Source organism: Siphateles boraxobius, unplaced genomic scaffold (assembly GCF_051911475.1).
Source record: "Siphateles boraxobius isolate OS27281-9 unplaced genomic scaffold, OSU_SipBor_1 26, whole genome shotgun sequence".
NCBI classification, from domain to species: Eukaryota; Metazoa; Chordata; class Actinopteri; order Cypriniformes; family Leuciscidae; genus Siphateles; species Siphateles boraxobius.
In genome coordinates, this window is record NW_027508876.1 from 16,428,640 (window position 1) to 16,452,054 (window position 23,415).

Genomic DNA, 23,415 nt, shown 5'->3' on the forward strand with positions numbered 1-23,415 from the left:
GACTGCAAATCGACTCATCATTCATGTGGGGAAGAATGATATTCATAAAGAGCAGTCGGAACTTCTTAAAAAGGATTTCATTGAACTTTTTGAAACACTTAAAAGACTGAAAGTTCAAACATTCATCAGTGGACCACTCCCAGCAAGAGGAACAAACAGGTTTTCACGGTTGCTTGGGCTTAATACATGGCTGCAAAAAACCTGCAATATAAAAGGAGTGAACTTTATTGACAACTTCAATCTTTTCTGGAGTCAGAGGCAACTGTTTCAACAGAATGGCCACCACCCAAACAAACTTGGTTCAAGAGTGCTAAAGGACAATATCTACTTCTCCCTCCGTAATCCTTCTGCAATGTGTGCCAATCCACTCAACCTGAATGGCACACACACACCTGGATACAGTATGAATGACCACAGGATTTCACTTCAGCACCTGAATGGACATGCGGTTGACACATCACACAAGGACAGTGATAACACCACTCAGCCACAACAACTTCTGCTCACGGACACAATCTCAGCTGAGCCCTGCCCACAGAGCTCACCACAGACAGACTGTGACATACCAGCACTGCTCCAAGATACAGCACCCAAGGACGACTTTCTGGAAAACAGCCAGGGAAACCAGGACAGCATATTACAGCCTCCAATAACACCAGAGCAACAATCCCTCTCACCGGAAACGTTATCACTAGATATGATAGATAGAAGCTAGATATGTGTCTGTCAAGAAGAGATGCTTAAATAAGAACACTAGTGTACTATTTATGAAGGCTATATCTTTAACACCAAGCATATCTGCTGACTCTGTTGATTTTCTCCTTGATTATTTTAACTCAAAAGTTAAGAGTGTAATTGATGATATTGCTCCTGTGAAAGTCAGGAAGAAGAGTGGCAGACAAAAAGCACCTTGGAGAAACTCAACAGCAGTGCAAAATATGAAAAGACAATGCAGAAAAGCAGAGCGCATGTGGCGGAAGACAAAACTTGTAGTCCATTATAACATCTACAAAGACAGCATCCATGCTTTCAATAAGGAACTAAGCAAAGCTAGACAGACTTTCTTCTCGAATATTATAAACAGCAATATAAACAACACACGCACTCTTTTTGCTACTGTAGAGAGACTGACAAACCCCCCAAGCCAGATTCCCAGTGAAATGCTCTCAGTGAGAAAGTGCAGTGAGTTTGCTTCTTTCTTCTCTGAGAAAATCAATAATATCAGAAAGTTCATCAGCTCATCCTTGAGTTGCGCTGGGGTCAGGCAGATCAGACAACAGCCTGAGAAAGTAGCCACTATGTCTGATTTCGAAGAAATTGATGGCAAAATTTTGGAAGAAACCGTACAGCACCTAAAAACATCAACCTGCGCCCTTGACGCACTTCCCACATCTTTTGTCAAAAATGTGTTACACAGCTTAGAAGCAGATCTCCTAGAAGTGGTAAATGCCTCACTTCTCTCTGGGAGTTTTCCGACCTCCCTGAAAACTGCTGTTGTCAAGCCCCTCCTGAAAAAGAGCAATCTGGATAAGACCATATTAAACAACTATAGACCGATCTCAAATCTTCCTTTCATAGGCAAGATCATTGAAAAAGTTGTGTTCAATCAGCTGAACAAATTCTTAAGCTCGAATGGATACTTTGACCATTTTCAATCTGTTTTCAAAGTTTCCGACCGCACCACAGTACAGAGACCGCGCTCATAAAAATAATAAATGATATTCGCTTAAATACTGATACAGGCAAATTATCAGTGCTGGTACTACTCGACCTCAGTGCTGCATTTGACACTGTCGATCACAAAATACTTCTTGACAGGCTGGAAAACTGGATCGGGCTTTCTGGGATAGTCCTAAAATTATTATGCGAGTATAGGAGACCATAAGTCTGAGTGGACATCCATGACCAGGGCTCGACATTAACACTTGTCCGCTTGTCCGGGACAAGTGGATTTTTTGAAGGGACAAGTAAAAGAGAATTTTACTTGCCCGACCGGACAAGTAGCCTGATTAGAACATCAATAACAAAAATAAACAAATAACTAGGGAATCACTTAACCGAGAGAATGATTCTGATTTTATTAAATTTATTGTAAGTTGCGATTGATTGAGGATAATGTAGACTGACGGTAAGGTTGCGCTGTTGACGCTCGCGCAGCCTCTCGAGGAGAAATCTAACGTTACACAAATGAGCGCAGCACGCACACACAACATACTGCCTATAAAATATTTATATTTGTATATTTTTAACATATGTTAAGCAACCTCAATTATTTTTCCTGAATACCATCACGACTGAAAATGTGACCGTGATTTCCTACAACAGTTCAGTAAACAGTTAAAATTAAGTCACTTACATTTTAGATGTAATATTGGCTGTTTTTGTTCTGTTTCAGCAGCGAAAATAGTTCCAAACAAAAATCACAGAAGAACCACGGCGCATCTCACAGGAACACTCAACCTGTTTTAATTACTGAATGATTCAGCATTTTGAACGAATCGGTTGAGTCAAAGATTCAATGACCCATTCATAAACATCTGTCTCATACTTGATTGAATCAGCCGTTTGAACAAATCGTTTGATTGAACGAACAAATCATTTGATTGAACGAATCAATGACTCACTCATTAAGACGGTCGCCTGCCACCACCTACTGGCGGTTTAGTGTTGTGTTTAAAAGTAGTATCGTTCTTTCCAACGTTTCCTATTTGTATATTTAAGTCAATTTCATAACATTATTTTATGCAATTGTAATTTTTCAGTGTAAATGATTTAATTTGATCAGCCCTACCTAGGGTAACAGCCCTATAGTATCTTATTATTCTAAATAATTGAATTTATTGATCAAATTTAGGAATTTAAAATGAAAGATGAAGCATACATTTAATAAGATTGGGGGGGCAAATGCCCTTTAAAGATGCAGATATTACAATATGCAGATTTAAATATCAAAGCTGATTGAAAACTGTTGAGCATATTGCTTCAGAATAAATTAAAACACGGAAAAAAAAAATCCGGACAAGCAACTTTTTTACTCGGACAAGTGAATGACAGATTTACTTGTCCGAAGGACAAGCACATGAAAAGGCTTAATGTCGAGCCCTGAATGACATGCGGAGTCCCGCAAGGCTCAATTCTTGTGCCACTCCTATTCAACCTGTACATGCTCCCAATGAGCCAAATAATGAGAAAGAACCAAATCGCTTACCACAGCTATGCAGATGACACACAGCTCTACTTAGCCCTATCGCCTAACGATTACAGCCCCATTGACTCCCTTTGCCAATGCATTGATGAAGTAAACAATTGGATGTGCCAAAACTTTCTTCAGTTAAACAAAGACAAAACTGAAGTCATTGCGTTTGGAAACAAAGATGAAGTTCTCAAGGTGAACGCATACCTTCAGTCTAGGGGTCAAACAACTAAAAATCAAGTCAGGACTCTGGGTGTGTCTCTAGAGTCAGACCTTAGTTTCAGTAGTCATATCAAAGCAATAACTAAATCAGCATACTATCACCTGAAAAATATTGCAAGAGTTAGATGCTTTGTTTCCAGTCAAGACTTAGAAAAACTTGTGCATGCTTTCATCACCAGTAGGGTGGATTATTGTAATGGACTTCTCACTGGCCTTCCCAAAAAGACCATAAGACAGTTGCAGCTCATACAGAACGCTGCTACTAGGATTCTGAGCAGAGCCAGAAAATATGAACACATCACACCAGTCCTCAGGTCTTTACTCTGGCTGCCAGTTACATTTAGGATTGATTTTAAAGTATTATTACTGGTATATAAATCATTCAATGGCCTAGGACCTCAATACATTGCAGATATGCTCAGTGAATATAAACCCAACAGATCACTCAGATCATTAGGATCACATCCGCTAGAAATACCAAGGGTTCACTCTAAGCATGGCGAGTCTGCTTTTAGCTACTATGCCAGCCGCAGCTGGAACCAGCTTCCAGAAGAGATCAGATGTGCTCCTACAGTAGTCACATTCAAATCCAGACTCAAAACACATCTGTTTAGCTGTGCATTTACTGAATGAGCACTGTGCCACTGTTCGTCCGACTGTTTGCACTGTATTTTATTTTATGTTTTAATTATTCTGATTTCATTTGATTATTTCTGTATTTTATCTTTTATTCTAAACTGTTTTAATTATTCTGATTTCTTTTGATTATTTTAATTTCTTCTATGTAAAGCACTTTGAATTACCATTGTGTATGAAATGTGCTATATAAATAAACTTGCCTTGCCTTGCCTTGCCTTGCCAATGCAGTAGAGGTATAGTCACTGGCATCTCCGTCTCTCTTTCTCCTCCCGGGAGAGCCGAGCTCTACACCACCTGCATGGGCTCGTGATCGAAAGCTGGGCTGACTGTATCACTGCCACTGGCTTGGGGGGGTCCGAAGGTCCCAGGAACCAGGGTCCTGCGGGTATGCTGCTCCAACCACTGAAGGCGAGCGTCCACTCGCAGAGCCAGCTCAACAAGTCCATTAAGATCCTTTGGAAAGTCCAGGGTGTAGATCTCCTGGATATGGTCAGCCAGCCCATGCAGGAACATGTCCCACTGCGCTTCCTCATTCCATTGACACTCTGTGGCGAGGGTGCGAAACTCGATGGAGTAATCGGTGACAGATCGGTTATCCTGGTGAAGATCAGTGAGTTGACGTGCCGCTTCTCTTCCCGCAACCGCCCAATCGAACACCCTCTTCATCTCCTCAGAGAGTGTCTGCAACGAGGAACAACGCGGATGTTGGTTCTCCCACACCACCGTTCCCCACAGAGCCGCACGCCCTGACAACAGCGTGAGTAGCACGCCACCTTGGCTTGTTCGGAGGAAAAAGACTGGGGTTGGAGAGCAAAGAACATGTAACATTTAGTCAGGAATGCTCTACAAAATTTTGGCTCACTCGAATAACTCTCCAGAGTAGATAGACGTGGCTCTAGTTGATGACTGGATTTAGGAAGAATGGGGGGAATCGGCGGCGGGGGTGGTGCAGTTGGAGTCGCTAGGTGTTGAATCTGCTGGGTGAGCTCGGACACCTGCGCTACCAAGGCTTGTAAAGCGCGACCAGTCAGAGATAAATTCTCCTCCTGCTGGTCCATCTGAGCGATGTTGCGAGTCAGAACTTCAGCCAGCTCTGGTGTTCTCGCCTGCATCCATGGGGGTCAGATCGTTTTGTTACGGAAATGATGACAGAAGATGCAAGTGCGAGATAATGAGGTTTATTGATGAAACGGGAAAATGGTCAGATGAGTGAAGAAGCAGGCACAGTCTCTGTGGTAGCGTAGAGAGGAGATGGGCAACCCGATCTTCCGAGGAATGATGAGAAATCAATGGAATCCTCCGGAAGACGGCAGGCAGACAGAACTCAGTGAATAATCCAAACGGGAACAGGAAGCACACGACGAAGACCAACACAACACGGGGAAACATCCAACAATGATCCGACAAACACAAGACGAAAGATCATGAGCTTAAATAGAGGCCGCTGATCAGAATCAGCTGGCGCTGATGAGCAACCACGCCCACACACACACACAAACACAGCACGAGAAAGAGTCAGCGAATTCATGAGCCATGACAATTTCAGCAAGACAATGTCCAGAAAACTGTCCCGCCTTCTAAGTGTAAGAGCCAATCGCTGATTGGTAGTGTAATTGCGTCATTGCATCGATCTGTGTGTGTGTGTGTGTGTGTGTGTGTGTCTGTGTGTGTGTGTGTGTGTGTGTGTGTGTGTGTGTGTGTGTGTGTGTGTGTGTGTGTGTGTGTGTGTGTGTGTGTGTGTGTGTGTGTGTGTGTGTGTGTGTGTGTGTGTGTGTGTGATACAAAAAGATAGCAAAGGCACTAAATGTTCCTAGAGACACAGTTGGAAGCATAGTTCGCAAGTTCAAAGTTAAAGGAACAGTGGTTACACTGCCTGGATGGGGCAGAAATAGGCAGCTATCAACGGCTGCAACCAGATTTCTGAGAAGGCAGGTTCAGAAAAACCCTGGAGTGACTGCAAAAGACCTGTAGCAAAACTTGGTGGCAACAGCCACTGACGTTTCAGCTTGCACAGTAAGGCACATACTAAACGCATGCCAGAACTCCAAGATGTACACCACTTCTGACTCAAAATCACAAGAAAATTCTGCTCTAATTTGCTCAAAATTCTATAAATAAGCCACAGACGTTTTGGGATTCAGTTCTGTGGATCGATGAAACAAAACTGGAACTTTTCTGCCCTATGGATCAGCGTTATATCTGGAGGAAGAAGAATTAAGCATATGCTGAAATGAACACTCTGCCTACAGTTCAGCATGGTGGGGCTTGGTGATGCTCTTCGGCTGCTTTGCATCCTCTGGCACTGAAAACCTGCAGCGTGTGAAAGGCAAGACGGATTCATTGAAGTATCAGGAAATTCTAGGAGAAAATGTCATGCCGTTAGTGAAGAAGCTGAAGCTTGGGCATTATTGGGCCGTCCAACAGGGACAATGATCCCAAGCATTTCTCAAATTCCATCAAGGCTTGGTTTTAGAAGAAGTACTGGTAGATTCTAAAGTGGCCATCACAGTCACCTGACTTGAACCCCATAGAAAATATCTGGTGGGATTTAAAGAAACGGTTGCAGCACACAAACCCAAGAATATTACTGAACTGGAGGCCATTGCTCGTGAAGAATGGGCTAAGATTCCCCAGAAACGCTGCCAGAAGCTTGTGTCTCGTTTGCAGCAGGTCATAACAGATGCTTGCCATGAAGGGGTTGAATAATTTTGAGACTGCAGAAGTCATTAAAAGTTGCAATTTTGTTGAATTTGGGGAAACCACTTGAAAAATTTGTTGTGTTGAATTATTTCAATTACTTTTGTTTGATTTGTTCATTGTAGCAGCTGAAAGTCTGTAAATTTTGCCAATAAACCTGATTTGCAATGGGGATTGAATAATTTAGATTGCAACTGTATATATATATATATATATATATATATATATATATAGAATGGCTGCTGGAATTTCAGATTTGTTGTCACAGGAATAAATTACATTTTAAAATATATTAAAATACAAAAAGCTATATTGCTGTTTTTCTGTATTTTTAATCAAATAAATGCAGTGTTGTTAGCGTAAGGGGCTTTCAAACCATTTAAAAAAACGTACTGACCACAAACTTTTGAAAACATATAGATAAGTCTGTTATTCCATTCACAAATAAGAATATGAATAGTGGATAGTTAAAAGAACAGATCTTAGCCAATAAAAAAATCTATAATGAACATTAAAGCTTGTAATATGAAAGTAGTCAGAAAATCCCAGGTGGCCGACTTCTCATTAAACTCAGCTTATTAGAATGTTACTTTTACTATAAAAACGTTGTGGAGTGAAGACTTCTGCATTGCCATAAGGAAGGCACAGGGGAAAACTGACTCTAATAATTGCCGGTCCACTTGAATCAATGGTCTTTGAAGCAAGCAACAGTTGGTCACCAGGCTGAATAAAGGCATTCGACACATAGCAGTGATGAAACATCAAAGACAGCATGTGCTTACATAAGGAAAAAAAAGTTCTGTAAGCGGTCATTTGCTATCCAGATGCACACCAGAGCCTGGAAATCTCCAAGCCTGTCTGCTCTGGCCTGTGCACCTCTGAAAAACACTGAACAGCTAGTTACCTGTCAACAGAAATTAAATGACAGGGAGACACTTGTTGTTAAAGCACTGTGTAAAATAAACACTTGTTAAATGGAAGGGCACACTTGTTAAATTGTACAACATAAACACACAGGACAGTCTGGGTTTAAAAGCTGTTTGGTAATTGGGCAAGCAGCACGTCTTTGATTTTATTTCTGGAATACACCAACTGTTTTCGATTATTGGCAGGAGTCAATGCCTCATGCTGATTCAACAGCATTCACATTGTCTGTCTAGTCTGGCAATGAGGGAATAAAGAAATGGTATTAGAAAAAAATAAAGAAACGGTCATTGTCAAAAAGGGATTGTCATTTCAAACCTATATGACTTTATTCCTTTTTGGAAAAAAAAGTAAATTTTTAATGGACTTTTTTTTTTCATGTTTCTATTTTTAAAAGTGGCACGTAGGTTCATGTCTCCTGAAGGGACATGGTGATGGAAAAAATGTGATGGGAGGAAAAAATGATATGCCAATTGTAACAAGATTAGATGTTATGGGAAGAAGGAGGCGGGAACCGGCGAACAATCAATGAATTTAATAACAAAATAAAACAAATACAAAAACTAAAGTAAAGACGGCATTTTCGTTCTTTGCGAAACTTTGCGTTCTTTGCAAACTCAAAAGCAAAAGTTTTGCGAGGGAGCTCGAAGTTTCTTAGGGGAACACATTATATTATATTATATTATATTATACAGGCCTGATAGCGCTCCAGCGTACAGACGTGTCTGCGAAAAAGAAAAAAAAGCAACAGCAAAAGAAGCGGAGTTCGACCAATCATAGCGCTGGGTTCATTCCCCAAATAGCAAGCGGGTATGATTAAAAGATGCGTAAGGCCTATTATTAAAAAGAGACTGAAAATCGACAGCAATAAAAAAGTCCGCTCGATCCCGCTTCCACTCCCGCCGCCGCCTCTGACTGAGTTCAGGAGCGAGGACAGTAGGCTACAGTAGTCATGGTAGCCTACTTCTGACTCCTGAAGGTAAACGGGCTGGGGTGGATGTGGAAAGTTGAAGTATTGTATTGAGTTAACTTAATCTGGATTCTATTATCACACGGAGTGATCGCAATCGCATGGGTTAGGCTATCTTAAAATACTCCGTCATTCATGTCACTCAGATAAGATGAAGACATCATACAGCCATGCAAATTATAAAAAGCTTAAGTATTGATGAACAATAAATCTAAATAAAATTAAAATCGCTATGGCTTACTGATAATGAAAGTGCTGTGATTTGTGGATTAATTTACTGATAAGCGCGAGTCTGCAAACAGGCGTTTATTTATTCATTCTCAGTGTTGAGAAACATAGCCTGCATGTGTTACGTTATTGTGTTATAATAACTAAAGTACCTAATTGTTACATAATAATTTTGTTTGAAAATGATTAAGTATTATTCTATAAGTATGTTTGTATTGGCTAACGTTTATTCAGCTAATGCGTTTCCTGTTTAAAATGTGCAATGTTCAAATGCAAAGACAGCACGGCACAAATAAAACGGCCCTTCTTTCTTTTCTTTTTATCAAGTAGGCTATCATATTTGGATATTGGAATAAAAAATTAAGTAGAACTATCTTAAATGTACAAATGTTTTTTTACTGTTTTCTAGGGGTTTCTTAATTTTAGACTAGTTGACCAGCACACATTATTTTGCAATGCAATATTAATCATGAAAAAAATACATTGCAGTGCAAGTCAAATTTAGGATTTGGGTCGAATTCAAAAAACTTTAGAAGTCACGAATTATGAAGATAGGCATGTGTTTGTGTGTGTCTTGCATTCTCAAAAAATAATGACAAAAATATATGACAACAATATAAGAAGACTAGAAGAACAATCGCTCATCACTTTGTGTCAGAAATTAGCGGAGGATAAACTCGCCCTTACACATCTGTCCCAGGGAAAAAATATATAATTATAATTATATATATATATATAATTATATTATATTATATTAATTACATTCTATTCTATTCTATTATTATAAATATATATTTTTTCCTATCTCATATTTTTTCCATCACCATGTCTCTTTTTAGGGGCACCTTACATGCCACATATTCCAAGTCTTCTAAAACTCAAAAACGTTTGTGAACATTCAAAAGAAAGATTCATTGACAAATTCGCTACTTCTCTCTTGAACACACCAAAGGTTGATATAAAGATTTTCAGTCAATAATGACTATCATTTTGGAATGTGTTTTTGTCACTTTATTAGTTTAGTCTTTTTTATTTCTATTTTAGTCTTTTATATTTCTATTCAGCTTAAATCTATATTTATACATATTAGTATAACATTAGTACAACTTCAACTTAACCTTATTTATATCAGTTTGTTGTCAAAGCAACATTTCTAATTTTCATTTAAGTTTTTCGTGTAGTATTTGTACTTTGTTTAATTTCAGCTTTATTTGATCTTTTATTTGTCCATTTATTGCTATATATATTTATTATATATATATAGTAGTTTTAGTTAAAAATAACACTACTGGTCTGTTTCTCACATAAACCACTCAAATGACTTCAAAAGTCTTGGAATATTGTGCACACATTGTATGGATCACTTTTATGGGGATTCTTGCCAGCTTCAATAATGTAGTTGTTTGGAAAATGCCATCCGCCACAATTCTTTCTAATCTCTCCTTTTGTGTTCCGTGAAAGAAAGTCATACACATTTGGAACAACACGAGGATGAGTAGAGGATGACAGTGTTTTAATTTCAGGGTGAATTTATTATTTAAAGCTTAAAATCGCAGTCATCTGTCATGGACTTCAGGATAAAGACTTGCACTTAAGATCAATATATTTCCAAGGTACCATAAGATAAATCCTCTGGTATGGCAACTACTTCTTTATGTGCCATGTTTATGGTGTTAGCCTAAATTCAATTTATGCCAGACAATAATAGCTTGAAGTGTGAGGAATGTAGCTGGAATTTTCACAGTTGAATGAATTGAAATAGAGCACTGAAGCCTGCTTTGACAAGGGCATGGACCTAATCAGAGGCTCTTGTAGTATCTGAAAGTTCATTGCCCCACATGTTGTATGACTTCTAAAAAATATCTGACAGACAGCTATGGCGTGAACAGAAGAATAGCATCAACTACTCCAAGGATAAAATAGATATTATATAGCTTATTGAACCAAATCAGGTCACCCTTTGTGACATTATGAGACCAATGAATGTCCTCTGTGGAACACATGGTCCGAAGAGGGATTCAGCCGATAATTCTGTCCTCCTTTTGACTGCACAAAATCCACCCTTTGGAGAAGATAATGAATCTTCTCTGGAGAGTAGAGCGCCCTGTTTGCCCTTTCTGATCCAAATAGCACATCCATATTTAAGTTGACAGCCCAGGTGGCAGACTAGCACTTTATATAATTTTCATGTGATTGAAGAGATCTGAGGTCATTCTCCACTCCTGCTTCTCTGACATCATTTCCTTCCAATCTCACCAGGTCATCAGAGATGCCCCACTTGATCACCTAAACTCATTTATCCCCCTCTCTCTTACCTTCTCCCTTAAAGTCTAACACTTGTTCTCGAATTCCTCTTTCTAGATTACGGCACCATTAAGAAGGTCCTCTCCCCGCTGAACCAGACCATGGGCAGCTGTTTGCTGGATGAGATTGAGCTTTTCCCTCAGAAGAAGAGGCAGCCAATCCGCAGCCTGCTTATTCTTCACAGCCGCAGTGAGCTATTTGTTGGAGTCAGAGAACAGGTCATCAAAATCCCCCTGATGCGCTGCAACTTCCACAAATCTAGAGAGTAAGTACTGCTACTTCTCAGCTGACAGATGTGCAGCATCTCAAGGTAGAAATTCATAACTACTTTCTTAAAGAAAACAGCTCACCCAAAATGAAAATGTCTATGTCTTTCAAAAACCGAGTTGTCACTTTTGGAACGAAAAAGGAGTTGTTTCCTGCATATACAATAAGTGAATGGTGACCAGTGCTGGCCAGCACATTTTTCATATGAATTTAGATGACTTAGAGTTTAGTCAACAAGTCATATGGAATATTAGGATGGGTGTTTTTTTTTTTTTTGTCCTTTTTGGAGCTTGACAAGATCCTACTTTCACTTTGATTATACCCTTATCATCAAACAAACATAATTAACTTTCTGCACCAGACACAACTTTTCTTTTCTGTGAAACTTTTCCACTTTACCATGTGGACGTTAAAGAAAAGTATGTATCCTATTTTTTCACAATCCAATCTATTCACAAAGAGTAGAACCAAGTCCCAGCCCACTTTGTAGCTGACTATTTTGTTACACCCCTGAATTTTTTTGTTGGTAAATCTTCTTTTTGTTAGCTTCTATTTGTTAGCTTTAGTTAATGCATTAGTAGTCTTGAACTAACAACAGACAATTTTTACAGCATTTAATAATTTAGGTTGATACCTTAATGATATGTAATTATACTAATGTTTTATTTGTTAATTCATGTTTGATCATAGCTAACGGTAATTTATGCAATTATATAGAAATTAATATGATCTAAAATTAATAAATGCCTTAAAAGTATTTTTCATTGTTAAACTCATTTAAACAATGCATTAAACTTAATACCTAATGCATTAAACCTAAACTGAACTTCATTGTTATGCGTTACCTGTTCGTTTCCCTTGCAAATGCCATATTTTATGTCAGAAGTTAAATGCAGATGCCATTTCATGATGGCTTTTAATAATAACAACATTTTGATTCCTGGCAAGATAAATCATACTACTAATCTTATCAGGGCGTACATGCCTGCAACTTAATTTTTCATTGCACCAGAATAAACGTAATGTCACTAAGATCTTCTGCCAGAGGGCAACAAAGAACAATCACCATGTTTGACATTGTGCCTCCAGGCCTTCATATCAAGAGCACTTCTCTAATCTTTGCTCATAAGGGGAGGTGGCAGCCTGTTCATCATCTCTCTCCATTTGCATTCCAATGAAAAGCGCTGAGTTATGTGAATATGAGCTGAGCTTTGCCTGATGCGCTTTTTCTATCCTGTTAAGATTGGGAGAGATCAATTACTCACACCTCTGCTTTCTGACACAAAACAGGAGAGCTTATGCAAACTTTTATTTTATTTTTTATAAACGGACACATGCCACAACTTTAAAAAATGACTTATTTACTCTGCTGACATTTACATTCTTGTGTCACTGTACTTCAAACTTTCTGTAACTGAATGCTTGGCTATATCTTTCTGTCTGCTCTGATGATGTGTATGATAGTCCTCAATGAGTTTGAAAAGCTATTTGGTGTGTCTCAGGGCCGTTCTCTGTTTCTGATGAAAGTCATTACCAAGACTCAAGGGAAATATTCCCAGATTAAGTTATGCCAATGCAAGCTATATTTATAATAAGAAGCATGTGTGCACTTAAAGGTGTTTAACTATTTACAAGGCTCATATCATGTGTTTTTATCATTCTATAAATTTCCCTGAGGTCCACTTATAAAATAATTCAAGTTTTTGTTCCACTTAGTGTCATAATATAGTTTACAGCAGTGTTTCCCAGCCCTGTTCCTGGAGGCACACCAACACTACAAATTTTCAAACTCTTCCTAATCGATCAGACCTGATTCGACTCATCGGCACATCAGTAGAGATTCCAAGACCTGAAATAGATAGGTCAGATAAGGGAGACATCCAAAATTGTGCAGTGGTGGTGTGCCTCCAGGAACAGGAGGAAATACTTTCCAAGACCATCCTTTCTCTGCCTTTTAGAGGTCAACAGACCTTTTTTTGATGCTGTCCCTCTGAGGTCTGGCGCGATAGTCTTGCTTTTTTTCTTATCAGTGCAAAAGAGACTCAAAATACTCTGTTGATTTTAATTTTACGTGTTAGTGTTATACATCATTCGATCCTGTTAAGTGTGTATTTTTTTGTGTGTATACTCACAGAATAAACAAAGTATTGTGCTTTTAGTCAAATAAAGCAAAATAAACATAATATACAATAAAAAATTAACTGACTCTGTCAGTTAAGTCCATTCTGAAACGCGTCCGAAAATTAACTGTAATTCCGCGAATACTTGTCATACAGGCACGAGTGTTTTTCCATAATGAAGCTTGAACTCTCTTCTTTTAAATGAATTAATTTATACAAAAAAACAAATATTCTCAGTTTATGTAATCTGTATGAAAAGAGAGAGATGTCAGTCTTTTTCTTTCCATCTCATTATACCTAATTACGCGTTAATGTGCCAAGCCCATGGAGAGCGCGCGGTATTCAAACGCAAATGATCTAAGGCAAGCCATTCAAACATGCCAACGCCCACCAGCTGGATTATAAAACAGTTCAAGTTTAGTAAGTATCTTACTACCGCTGTGTACACAGCGTATCCCTACGCTGCGAGGAATAATCTAATAACCCTGGAAAATGTACCAGAAGTGCTGGTAGTTTCATTTCGAGGAGCAACGGATCCAGCTTATGTAGTAAGTCATTTATTCTTAAGTGCTTTGTTCTAATCGCGATATTAAATAGTGTCTGTAAACCACAAAAAGACTGTTTAAATATGAATTGCGTGTATGTGTGTAGGCTAAATGATGAATGAACGACACAGGCGCGCTCGCGCATTGTTTACTTCAGTTAGCCTATACAGCGCGTGTCTGTGTATAGGGACATTTTAAAACACCAAATAGACATTAGAAACTTGATTATCACCACAGCGGGACTTTAAGTAAACACCCTTTTTTTTTTTTGCATGTGAGAAACCAGTCTTGTACTCCTGCTTCCTCTTGGGCTGCGTCCGAAATCGGTTACTCTCTTGATTAGGTTAGTTTGAATAAGTAATTACTTTGTGACTGCTAAAAAAAGTTTTTTCTCTATACTTTAATTGTGTGTAGTATGAACATAATCTGGACGTACTACATTCGCCATGTTTACATTATTATGTGACTTACCCTAGAGCACAGTTACGTCGTTTCACTGCCATTCATAAATCCTCACCCGTGGCCTCATGGGATAGTCAAGAGTCCATTGAATGCACACTTCAGAATCTCGCTGGAAGTAATTCAGACATACTTTTTTGCCTGCTATATAGTAGGAAGTATGCAATTTCGGATGCAGCCATGGCCTTTTCAGAAGGATGTGCAGAGCTGTAGGTGCTTCACACAGCTAGGAACAGCACAATTTTGGTGGACTTTTACAGTTTATTTATAATAAGAAGAATTATTATGGTATTTTATTTTATTTTTTGATTTTATTTGTGCTGGTGTTTAATATATCATACTTGCTCCTTTTTTCACCTCTAATGTCTTCAAGTTTCAGATGTCTGAAAGGATTTCATAAGCCGTTCTTCCAGTTTAGTGTCAATATGGTATTTTTTGACTGGGAAGGAAGTTTTCAGTGTTGAAACATACAGTGTGCTTTCATAAAGGGAAATTTGATCTCTCATTATATGACCTCCTCACTTCTGCTCTTCTTTTGTCTTCTTTCAGTTGATTAATGTTACCATGAACTACCATATCACGGTGAGCATCTGCTCTTTCTCTCTCTCCGTCAGTGCCTGTGTGGGGGCCAGGGATCCGTACTGCGGCTGGGATCTGGTGCTTAAGAAATGCACCACTCTGGAAGAGAGCGTCAGCATGAGCCAATGGGAGCAGAGCATCACACGGTGTCCTGTGAGTATCCAGAATGCACTTCAATCATTCACGCAGTGCCTCAGCCCTCAAAGCCAAATTTTTTTTTTTCATATTAAGATTCTTGATGCTGATCGAGTCTGTCGGTGAAGAACAGTGATAAATGTGGCTGCTTCAACCGTAGCTTCTGTCTTGCAAGATCAACTTTTCTCTCATAACAGCAGACACCCTTAGAGGAGTTTTATAACAATGTTGAGGAAACATTGCAGGTGCTGAGACAATGCAGATCTGATCTTGCTGCTTTTGCAGGAAAACTTTTCCTCCCTCTGTACTCAAAAAGAAAATATAAGGCCAACTGCGCATGTGCGCAAGGAAACAAAGCGCAGCACAAATTGCTGTCAGCCATGGTTCTTTTGAGTGGCGTTCTTTGGTAACTTGGCTTCATATTCCCACACTCCTTTGTGCTGACATGTGCCCCTGCCTGAGGCCTCCCAGCCTGTAGATCACTCCCAGAATGCTTTGTCCAATCCATCACGTCTCTCCCATTTACAGTGGCTCTGAAAATATTTGGACACTTATTCCTCACGTGGTTTCATGTTCTAAATTTTACATGCAGCCTTCTGTGAGATACCACAGCTCTGAAAACACGATCCACACACACACATCTGTAGACACGCATTCTATATACTATATCAGGCATTTTTTTCTCACGGGGTCTTTAGGTAAGAGACCTTGTAGCTGTAGCTGAGAAATGACATTTTGTGCAAGTTGCCTCCCACACTGCCTGGAGAAAGCAGCATGGAATTGTTGAGCACGCACAGGGAAGTGCAAAAGTGTGGGAGGCTTCGCTCTCAGTCACTAGAATGCAAGATTTAGTATTGATTTAGTTTCACACATGTTGTTTAAACATATTGGTTACACATTTTGAGGTCCAGAGTTCCTGTGTTGTTGAAAACAAAAATCTTAAATGTTCCCCAAAAAGGTTAAGCCATGCTGTTCATGTGGAAGATGCAGGTTTAAATCTTGTCTGCAAAATATTGGAGAATTACATAATACCAATTTTTAGTGTCATTTTATTTCCCAATAAAATTGACGTATACAGTACACAAAATGACTATAATAAATCTCTTTTGTTTCATTTCGTTTTATTTTGTTTTTGGTTGGACTCTAACTGCCCTAATATCGTACTATACAAATAAAACAAGAGAAAGGATTATTAAAAGAAATTTAAAAAGGCTGAAAAAATGTTTTAGTAATTCTTTTTTTAGTTTAAAACTATGGGAGTTTGGTGTAGTTTTGTTTTAAAATGTTAATCTTGTGTTATGGTTAGTAAGTTTCTAAAAGATATATGATAATTCAACCATCTGTTGACTTTGGCAGATTAGTTTAGGTTGTCAAATGTGATATTCAATATGAAATTTGATATATACTATTCACGATTCAAAAAGATAAAATGACTGCATATGATTGCAAAATGATGCCATTGTCCTTTGACCTATAATGTTTTGACCTATCAAAAAACATCCACCACAAAAAACATTTACTTGGGTGTTGTTAATCAAATTAAATGAGGAACAACTGTTTTTGTGCTTGTATCACTCACACTTATAGGGCATCCCACTCACCTGACCTAGTCCTTTTGGATACAAAATAGCAAGTAATCTTGTATATTTGTCCATGGGGTGTGATTGTGTCCAGGTGTCTGAGGTTGATGAAAGGTCTAAAATGACTTCGGTAGTAGAGCACATTAAGTCTAGATAGAGATATACTTCATTCACAAAGCCCATCTGGAGGCTGACACAGTATGGAAATAAACAAAGAACCACATTTGTTTTCTCTGGAAAAAAAACATCAACTCACTGTATCATCCCCGTCTTAAAATTGGCAGAAACCCCATCTATATTTAAAGGAAAAACAAGGCCTTTGAAAATGAGGTTTGTTTTTACTTTTCCTACGCATTGGAAATGTGACTCTCTTATGCGTTCGGTACACAAAGAGCACAGACAATTTCTCTCCACACTGAGGTTCATTTATTCTTCTCTATTCATAATGCCACGACAATCTTTTCCACAGAACTCATCGTGTCTTATGTGTTAGACAACATTACCTTCTCCTTTTGTTCACAAAATATGTTGTCCTGTATCTGATACCTCAGATGTTAATAACCAGATTGCAATAACAAAATTACATTAGCTATTCATTACTGCATTCTCATTTAATGTCTCAAATGAAAATATTTTCTTATTGTAAAGTGTGTTCATTTTTCAAACAGGAGCCTGTGATATTTTCAGCTATCACAAATCTAATATGCTGAAAGCTACAGTATATTTTAGTTTGGATTGATCTAATATCTAGCAAATGTGACCTTATCTGCACATTCTGCAGTAATCATTTATTTTCATTCATATTTTGTTTACTTGTTTCTGTGCCCATTTACTATTTATGTGCTTTCTTTCTTTTGTGTTGTGTTATGTATGTGTGTGTGTATATGTCTAGGTGAGGAATGTGACTGTGGATGGTCATTTTGGAGCCTGGTCGGGATGGAAAGCTTGTAGTCATAGCGATGGCGGCAGTGTTGGTTCATGCCAGTGTCGGACTCGAGCCTGTGACAGCCCTAGCCCTCAGTGTGGAGGGCAACCGTGCCAAGGAATCAGTGTTGAGGTGGCAAACTGCTCCAGGTATACAATGTCCTACATATGTACATACAAAGACTAAAGCACAAACAGGAAGTTACACTTTAAGCATAACAGATAACGTCTCGGTTACATATGGTAACCTTCGTTCCCTGAGGAAAGGAACGGAGAAGTAGATCATGACTGACCAATAAGAATCTCGCTAGAGAGGCCAATTTACTTCGAGTGAAACTAAACAAGCCAATATACTTTGGCATGCAATCATTTGCATCAGCTGCGCGGCCTCACAAGCGTGGGTATATAATGAGCAGCTGCTGCAATTGCACTTCAGTTTGTTTGCTGAGGAGCCAAGCCTGATAAGCTGGCCGCCCCGGCGGGTGGCAGCAGATGTGGCGACGGGACCTACGTCTCCGTTCCCTCCCTCAGGGAACGAGGGTTACCATATGTAACCGAGCCGTTCCCTATTAGTCAGTCACTACTACGTAGGTCATGACTGCCACAGTCATGACATGCCACAGCCACTGCAACCCATCCAGTGCCCTGTGCAAGCCTCTACACCTTCTTGCCTGCAAGGAGGCTTAAACAGAGTGTATCTGACCTTGTTGTTCCGTGATAACCCATACAGTGAGATATTGAATAACACTGGGAAAGCGTGCCCTTTCTGTTTAGGAAGGAGAACGCTGCGGAAGCCACTTCTTCAAAGAGTTATGTGGAAAATACATATGGAATAGCCAGAAGGTTGTACTGCATATGAAATAATGGGTGACTTAGCCCAAGGGAAAGACACGGGGTCTTCCGATAGGAGCAGCCGTGGAGAATATACACATATGGGATCCCCGTAGGGTCACACATATGGAACCCAGCCCAGATCCGGTTCTCAAGGATTCAGCGGATAAAGGCCTGGCACCGGACGCTCCGCCATGTCTGGGCCGAGGGTGTTGGAGGACTTGACAGGTTTTTCACTCTGGAGCAGTAAGGGTGCACAGTAGGGTGCAGCAAGCCGACAGAGCCGGACCTCTCGGTGCTTCTACCCGTTTAGGGTGAGAACACAGGAGGAGACCGGCTCTACATGTAGGCTATAATATCAAGTGAACGTGTTAGGTGTTGCCCAGCCCGCAGCTCTACAGATATCTGTTAGCGAGGAGCCACGTGCCAGTGCCCAGGAGGATGCAACGCCTCTCGTGGAGTGTGCATGCAACCTGAGCGGGCAGGGCATACCTTGTGCTTGGTAAGCCATGGATTCATGGAAAGAAGCTTTAAGTCTACTGATTGCAATCTCTCAAAGGGAGCATCCTGAAGTGCTCGAAGCACCAGGGAAAGGTCCCAAGAGGGTATGAAGGGGGGTCGAGGAGGATTTAATCATCTCGCCCCCCTAAGAAATCTGACAAACAGGTCGTGCTTTCCAACTGTTTTGCCATCTATGTGGTCGTGATATGCTGAAATAGCTGTAGCATGTACTTTGAGGGTGGAGGGAGACAGCCTTCTCTCCAACCCTTGCTGCAAGAAGGAAAGCACAGACCCTATCGAACATTTTCGCAGGGCTTCTCGGCGAGAAGAACACCATTCAACGAACAGGTTCCACTTCAGGGCGTATACACGTCTCGTGGACAGCGCCCGTGCTGAAGTGATGGTGTTAAGTACCTCTGGGGGTAAGTCACCTAGAACCTCCGCGTCCCGTTGAGGGATGAGACATGGAGTTTCCAGAGGTCTGGACGCGGGTGCCATAGGGTGCCCCGTCTCTGAGTCAGAAGATCCTTCCTCAGAGGAATGGGCCAGGGAGGGACTGTCACAAGGAGCATGAGTTCTGGGAACCAAGTCCAGTTGGGCCAATATGGAGCCATCAGAAGGACCTGCTCCTTGTCCTCCCTGACTTTGCACAGTGTCTGCGCAAGTAGGCTCACTGAGGGAAATGCATATTTGCGGAGCCCCCAGGGCCAGATGTGTGCCAGTGCGTCCGTGCCGAGTGTTCCCTCGGTCAGGAAGTAAAACAGCTGGCAGTGGGAGGTCTCTGAGGATGCAAACAGATCTACCTGAGCCTCCCCGAACTCTCTCCAGATCAGCTGAACCACCTAGGGGGTGGAGTCGCCATTCACCCGGAACAAAGCACAACTCGTGATAGCTCGTCGGCCACCCGGTTGAGCATGCTGGGGACGTACATGGCTTGAAGCGACCTCAGATGCTTCTGACTTCAGAGGAGGAGATGGCGGCGAGTTGCGACATGCGTCGGGAGCGTAGACCATCTTGTCGGTTGATGTACGCAACGGTCGCAGTGTTGTCCGTACGGACCAGCACGTCCCTGCCCTGTAGTGGCCTTTTCAAGCGGCTCAGAGCGGGATGTACTGCTAGCAACTCGAGGCAATTGATGTGCCAGTGCAGTTGGGGGGTCCGTCCACACCCCTGACTCCGCATGCCCGTTGTACGTGGCACCTCAGCTGGTGGCAGAGGCATCTGTTAATACCACAGCATGCCTGGATACCTGTTCCAAGGGGACTCCTGGCTGCAGGAACGAGGGATCTGACCACGGGCTGAAGGTGTGATTGCCACCCGGTGAGTGCCGTGATGCCACGGCCATCTCGGGACTCGGCCATGAAGCCAGTACTGAAGCGGTCTCATATGAAGCAGGCCGAGCGGGGTTACCGCTGCTGCCGCTGCCATATGCCCCAGGAGCCTCTCAAAGAATTTCAGTGGGACCGCCGTCCTGCCTTTGAACGTGTTCAAGCAGTTCAGCACCGACTGAGTGCACTGCTCTGTGAACTCCATACGAGAAAAGAGATCCTCTGCACAGGGTAGAGTTTGCTCTTTTCCCAGTTGACCTGAAGACCCAACTGGCTGAGGTGCCTGAGCACGAGGTCCCTGTGTTCGCATAGCTTATCTCGAGAGTGTGCTAGTATGAGCCAGTCGTCGAGATAGTTGAGGATGCAAACGGCCTCTTCTCTTGGGAACAAGGGCCCCCTCCGTGACTTTCATGAAGACACGGGGGGACAGGACAGCCCGAAGGGTAAGACTTTGCACTGATATGCTCGACCCTCGAACGCAAAGCCCAGGAATGGCCTGTGTCGAGGAAGAATCGAGACATGAAAGTACGTGTCCTTCAGGTCGATCGCTGCAAACAAATCTCGGGGACGGGAGCATTCGAAAATGCTCAGGAGGCTCTCTCTGGGAGGCAGCCCGTAGCGGGGTCTGAGTCTGCTGTGCGACACTTACCTGGTTCTACGGGGCAGGAGGTGCAGGAGGCGGCTCGTGGCGTTCTCGGACCGCATACTGCTGCTCGCTGGTGACAGAAGAGGCGGATGAGAGTGGTGAAGATTCTCTCCTCCCACTGCTCTCCGGACCCTCTTCAGACCCAGAGATGAAGGAAACTGCTCTATTATTGAGAATTTGGGTACCGCTGGTTTTGAGGCCAGCGGCGGAACAGAACATTTTTCCACCCGGCCCTCCTCCGGGAAGGGAGCGGTGAGGTCACCGTCTCCTGGAGAGCAGTTCCATCCATTTCAGGGTTGCCCGTCCTAGGGCCACTTACCTCTGGCTTTGCCCCCCTTCTTGGCAGGGGCCTGGACGGGCGGGGCGGCCTGCCAGTGACTGGCTCCACGGCACCGTTTAGGTGGAGGCTGCTCCTGCGGCGCGGGAGCAGGGGCAGAAGCAGAAGGACGCTACCAGCGACGAGCAGACTGAGGAGCAGAATGTGTTTATTAGCCTCTGTCTGCTTTTGTACAGCCGAGAACTGCTGGGTGAAGTTCTTGACCGCGCCGCCGAAGAGGCCGGTCTGGGACACGGGGGAGTTAAGGAACCAAAGCTTGTCAGTCTCCCTCATGTCGGCCAGACACAGCCAGAGATGGCGTTCCTGGACCACCAAGGTAGACATCGCACGACCCAGTGACCACACGGTGACCTTCGTCGCACGAAGCGTGAGGTCCGTTGCGGCACTAAGTTCTTGGAGAACTTGTGGATCATGACTACCCTCTTGCAGGTCCTTCAGTGCCTTGGTTGGTAACTCAACTGGCTGCAGAGCATTAGAGGGATGAGGGTTCCTACGGGGTTGGTTCCACGAAGGAAGCGCGCTCACCGTGATCCTCAGTTCTCCCGTGTTACTCCCCGAAGGCAGATGCACGGGGACTCCAACTACTTGCAGGAACGAGAGTCTCGACCGCAGCTCCGAGATGGTTGTCTTCCCACAATGGGTACATGACTCATCCACAAACGCTGCCTCAGCGTGTACGAGGCCCAGACACACGAGGCAGCGATCGTGACCATCCTGTGACCCCAGGTAACGACCACATCCAGAAACACACAGAGAGAACATCATCTTGAAAAAGACGCAAACTATCTGTGTAAGCTCTTTTAGAGACTTTTGCTCTTTTGCTCTCCTGGGTGCTGAAGCACCCAGGGGAATGGTCACCGCGAACACAGACAGGTGTACCTGTCTCCGAAGCAAAAAGCTGTAGTGCAATTGCAGCAGCTGCTCATTACATACCCCGCGCTTGCGAGGCTGCGCAGCTGATGCAAATGATTGCACGCCAATGTGTATTGGCTTGTTTAGTTTCACACAAAGTAAATTGGCCTCTCTAGTGAGATTCCTATTGGTCAGTCATGACCTACGTAGTAGTGGCTGACCGATAGGGAACTTGTTTATATGGAAGCTTGTTTCCACCTAAAAGTAAAAAAAAAAAAAAACTGAATATTTACAACATTATTTTGTGGTATTTGCAATTTTATGTCACAATGTAACTTTATCTTATAGTTTCAACTTTATTTATCTTCATATGACACTTGCAACCTTATGTCTCACCATTTTTACTTTATTTCGACAGTATCTCACAATTATATTTATATCTCATATTTAGTATTTTACATCTCACAATGTGACTTTTATACCTTGCAATTGCGGCTTTATTTCCCTCAATTGCAAGTTTATTATAATGTTTATTGCAAATATATCGCAATTGCGACCTGATTTCTTGTAATTGTCAATTTAAATTGGCGATTTCATATGACAATTGCGACTTTAACACACTGTGACTATATTTTTTTAAATGTGCCTTGATTTTTATTTTAATTATCATCTTCTCATTTCACATTTCTGATTTTATATCTCTCATTGCAACTTTGATTCTTGTAATTGTAACTTTATATCTCACAATGGGACTTTTTGTCTTGCGATTATAATTTGAATTCTGGTAATTGTTATTGTAAATGATACAGATGTAATTTCACAAACGTTGTATCCCATATTTGTTACTTTACCCCCCGGTTTCAAAGACAAGGCTTAAGCCTAGTCCCATACTAAAATGCATGTTTGAGCTGTTTTAACTGAAAGCAACTGTTTTGTCTTATGATGCACACCTTTTTTTCTAAGGCATGTTTATAAAAGCTACTTAAATGTCCTCATTGAACTAAGGCCTAACCCTGGCTTAATCTAACCCTGTCTGTGATTCTCACATCTCACTATGTGACTGTTACACCCCCGTCTAGGGGAAGAGGCGCAACATGAAAGAGTCAGAGAATTACAAGATTTGGAACAAAGAAA

The 23,415-nt window shown here is 41.6% G+C and overlaps 1 protein-coding gene across 2 annotated transcripts in view; it reads left to right on the top strand.

The window, feature by feature from the left end:
- Positions 1 to 23,415, top strand: part of sema5a (sema domain, seven thrombospondin repeats (type 1 and type 1-like), transmembrane domain (TM) and short cytoplasmic domain, (semaphorin) 5A) — a 158,142-nt gene that overhangs the window by 95,591 nt on the left and 39,136 nt on the right. For both annotated transcript variants that reach the window (XM_077244513.1, XM_077244512.1), the window contains exons 11-13: positions 11,235 to 11,442; positions 15,183 to 15,300; positions 17,755 to 17,936. In XM_077244513.1, the coding sequence (XP_077100628.1) occupies positions 11,235 to 11,442; positions 15,183 to 15,300; positions 17,755 to 17,936 (508 nt within the window). The remainder of the gene's footprint in view (positions 1 to 11,234; positions 11,443 to 15,182; positions 15,301 to 17,754; positions 17,937 to 23,415) is intronic.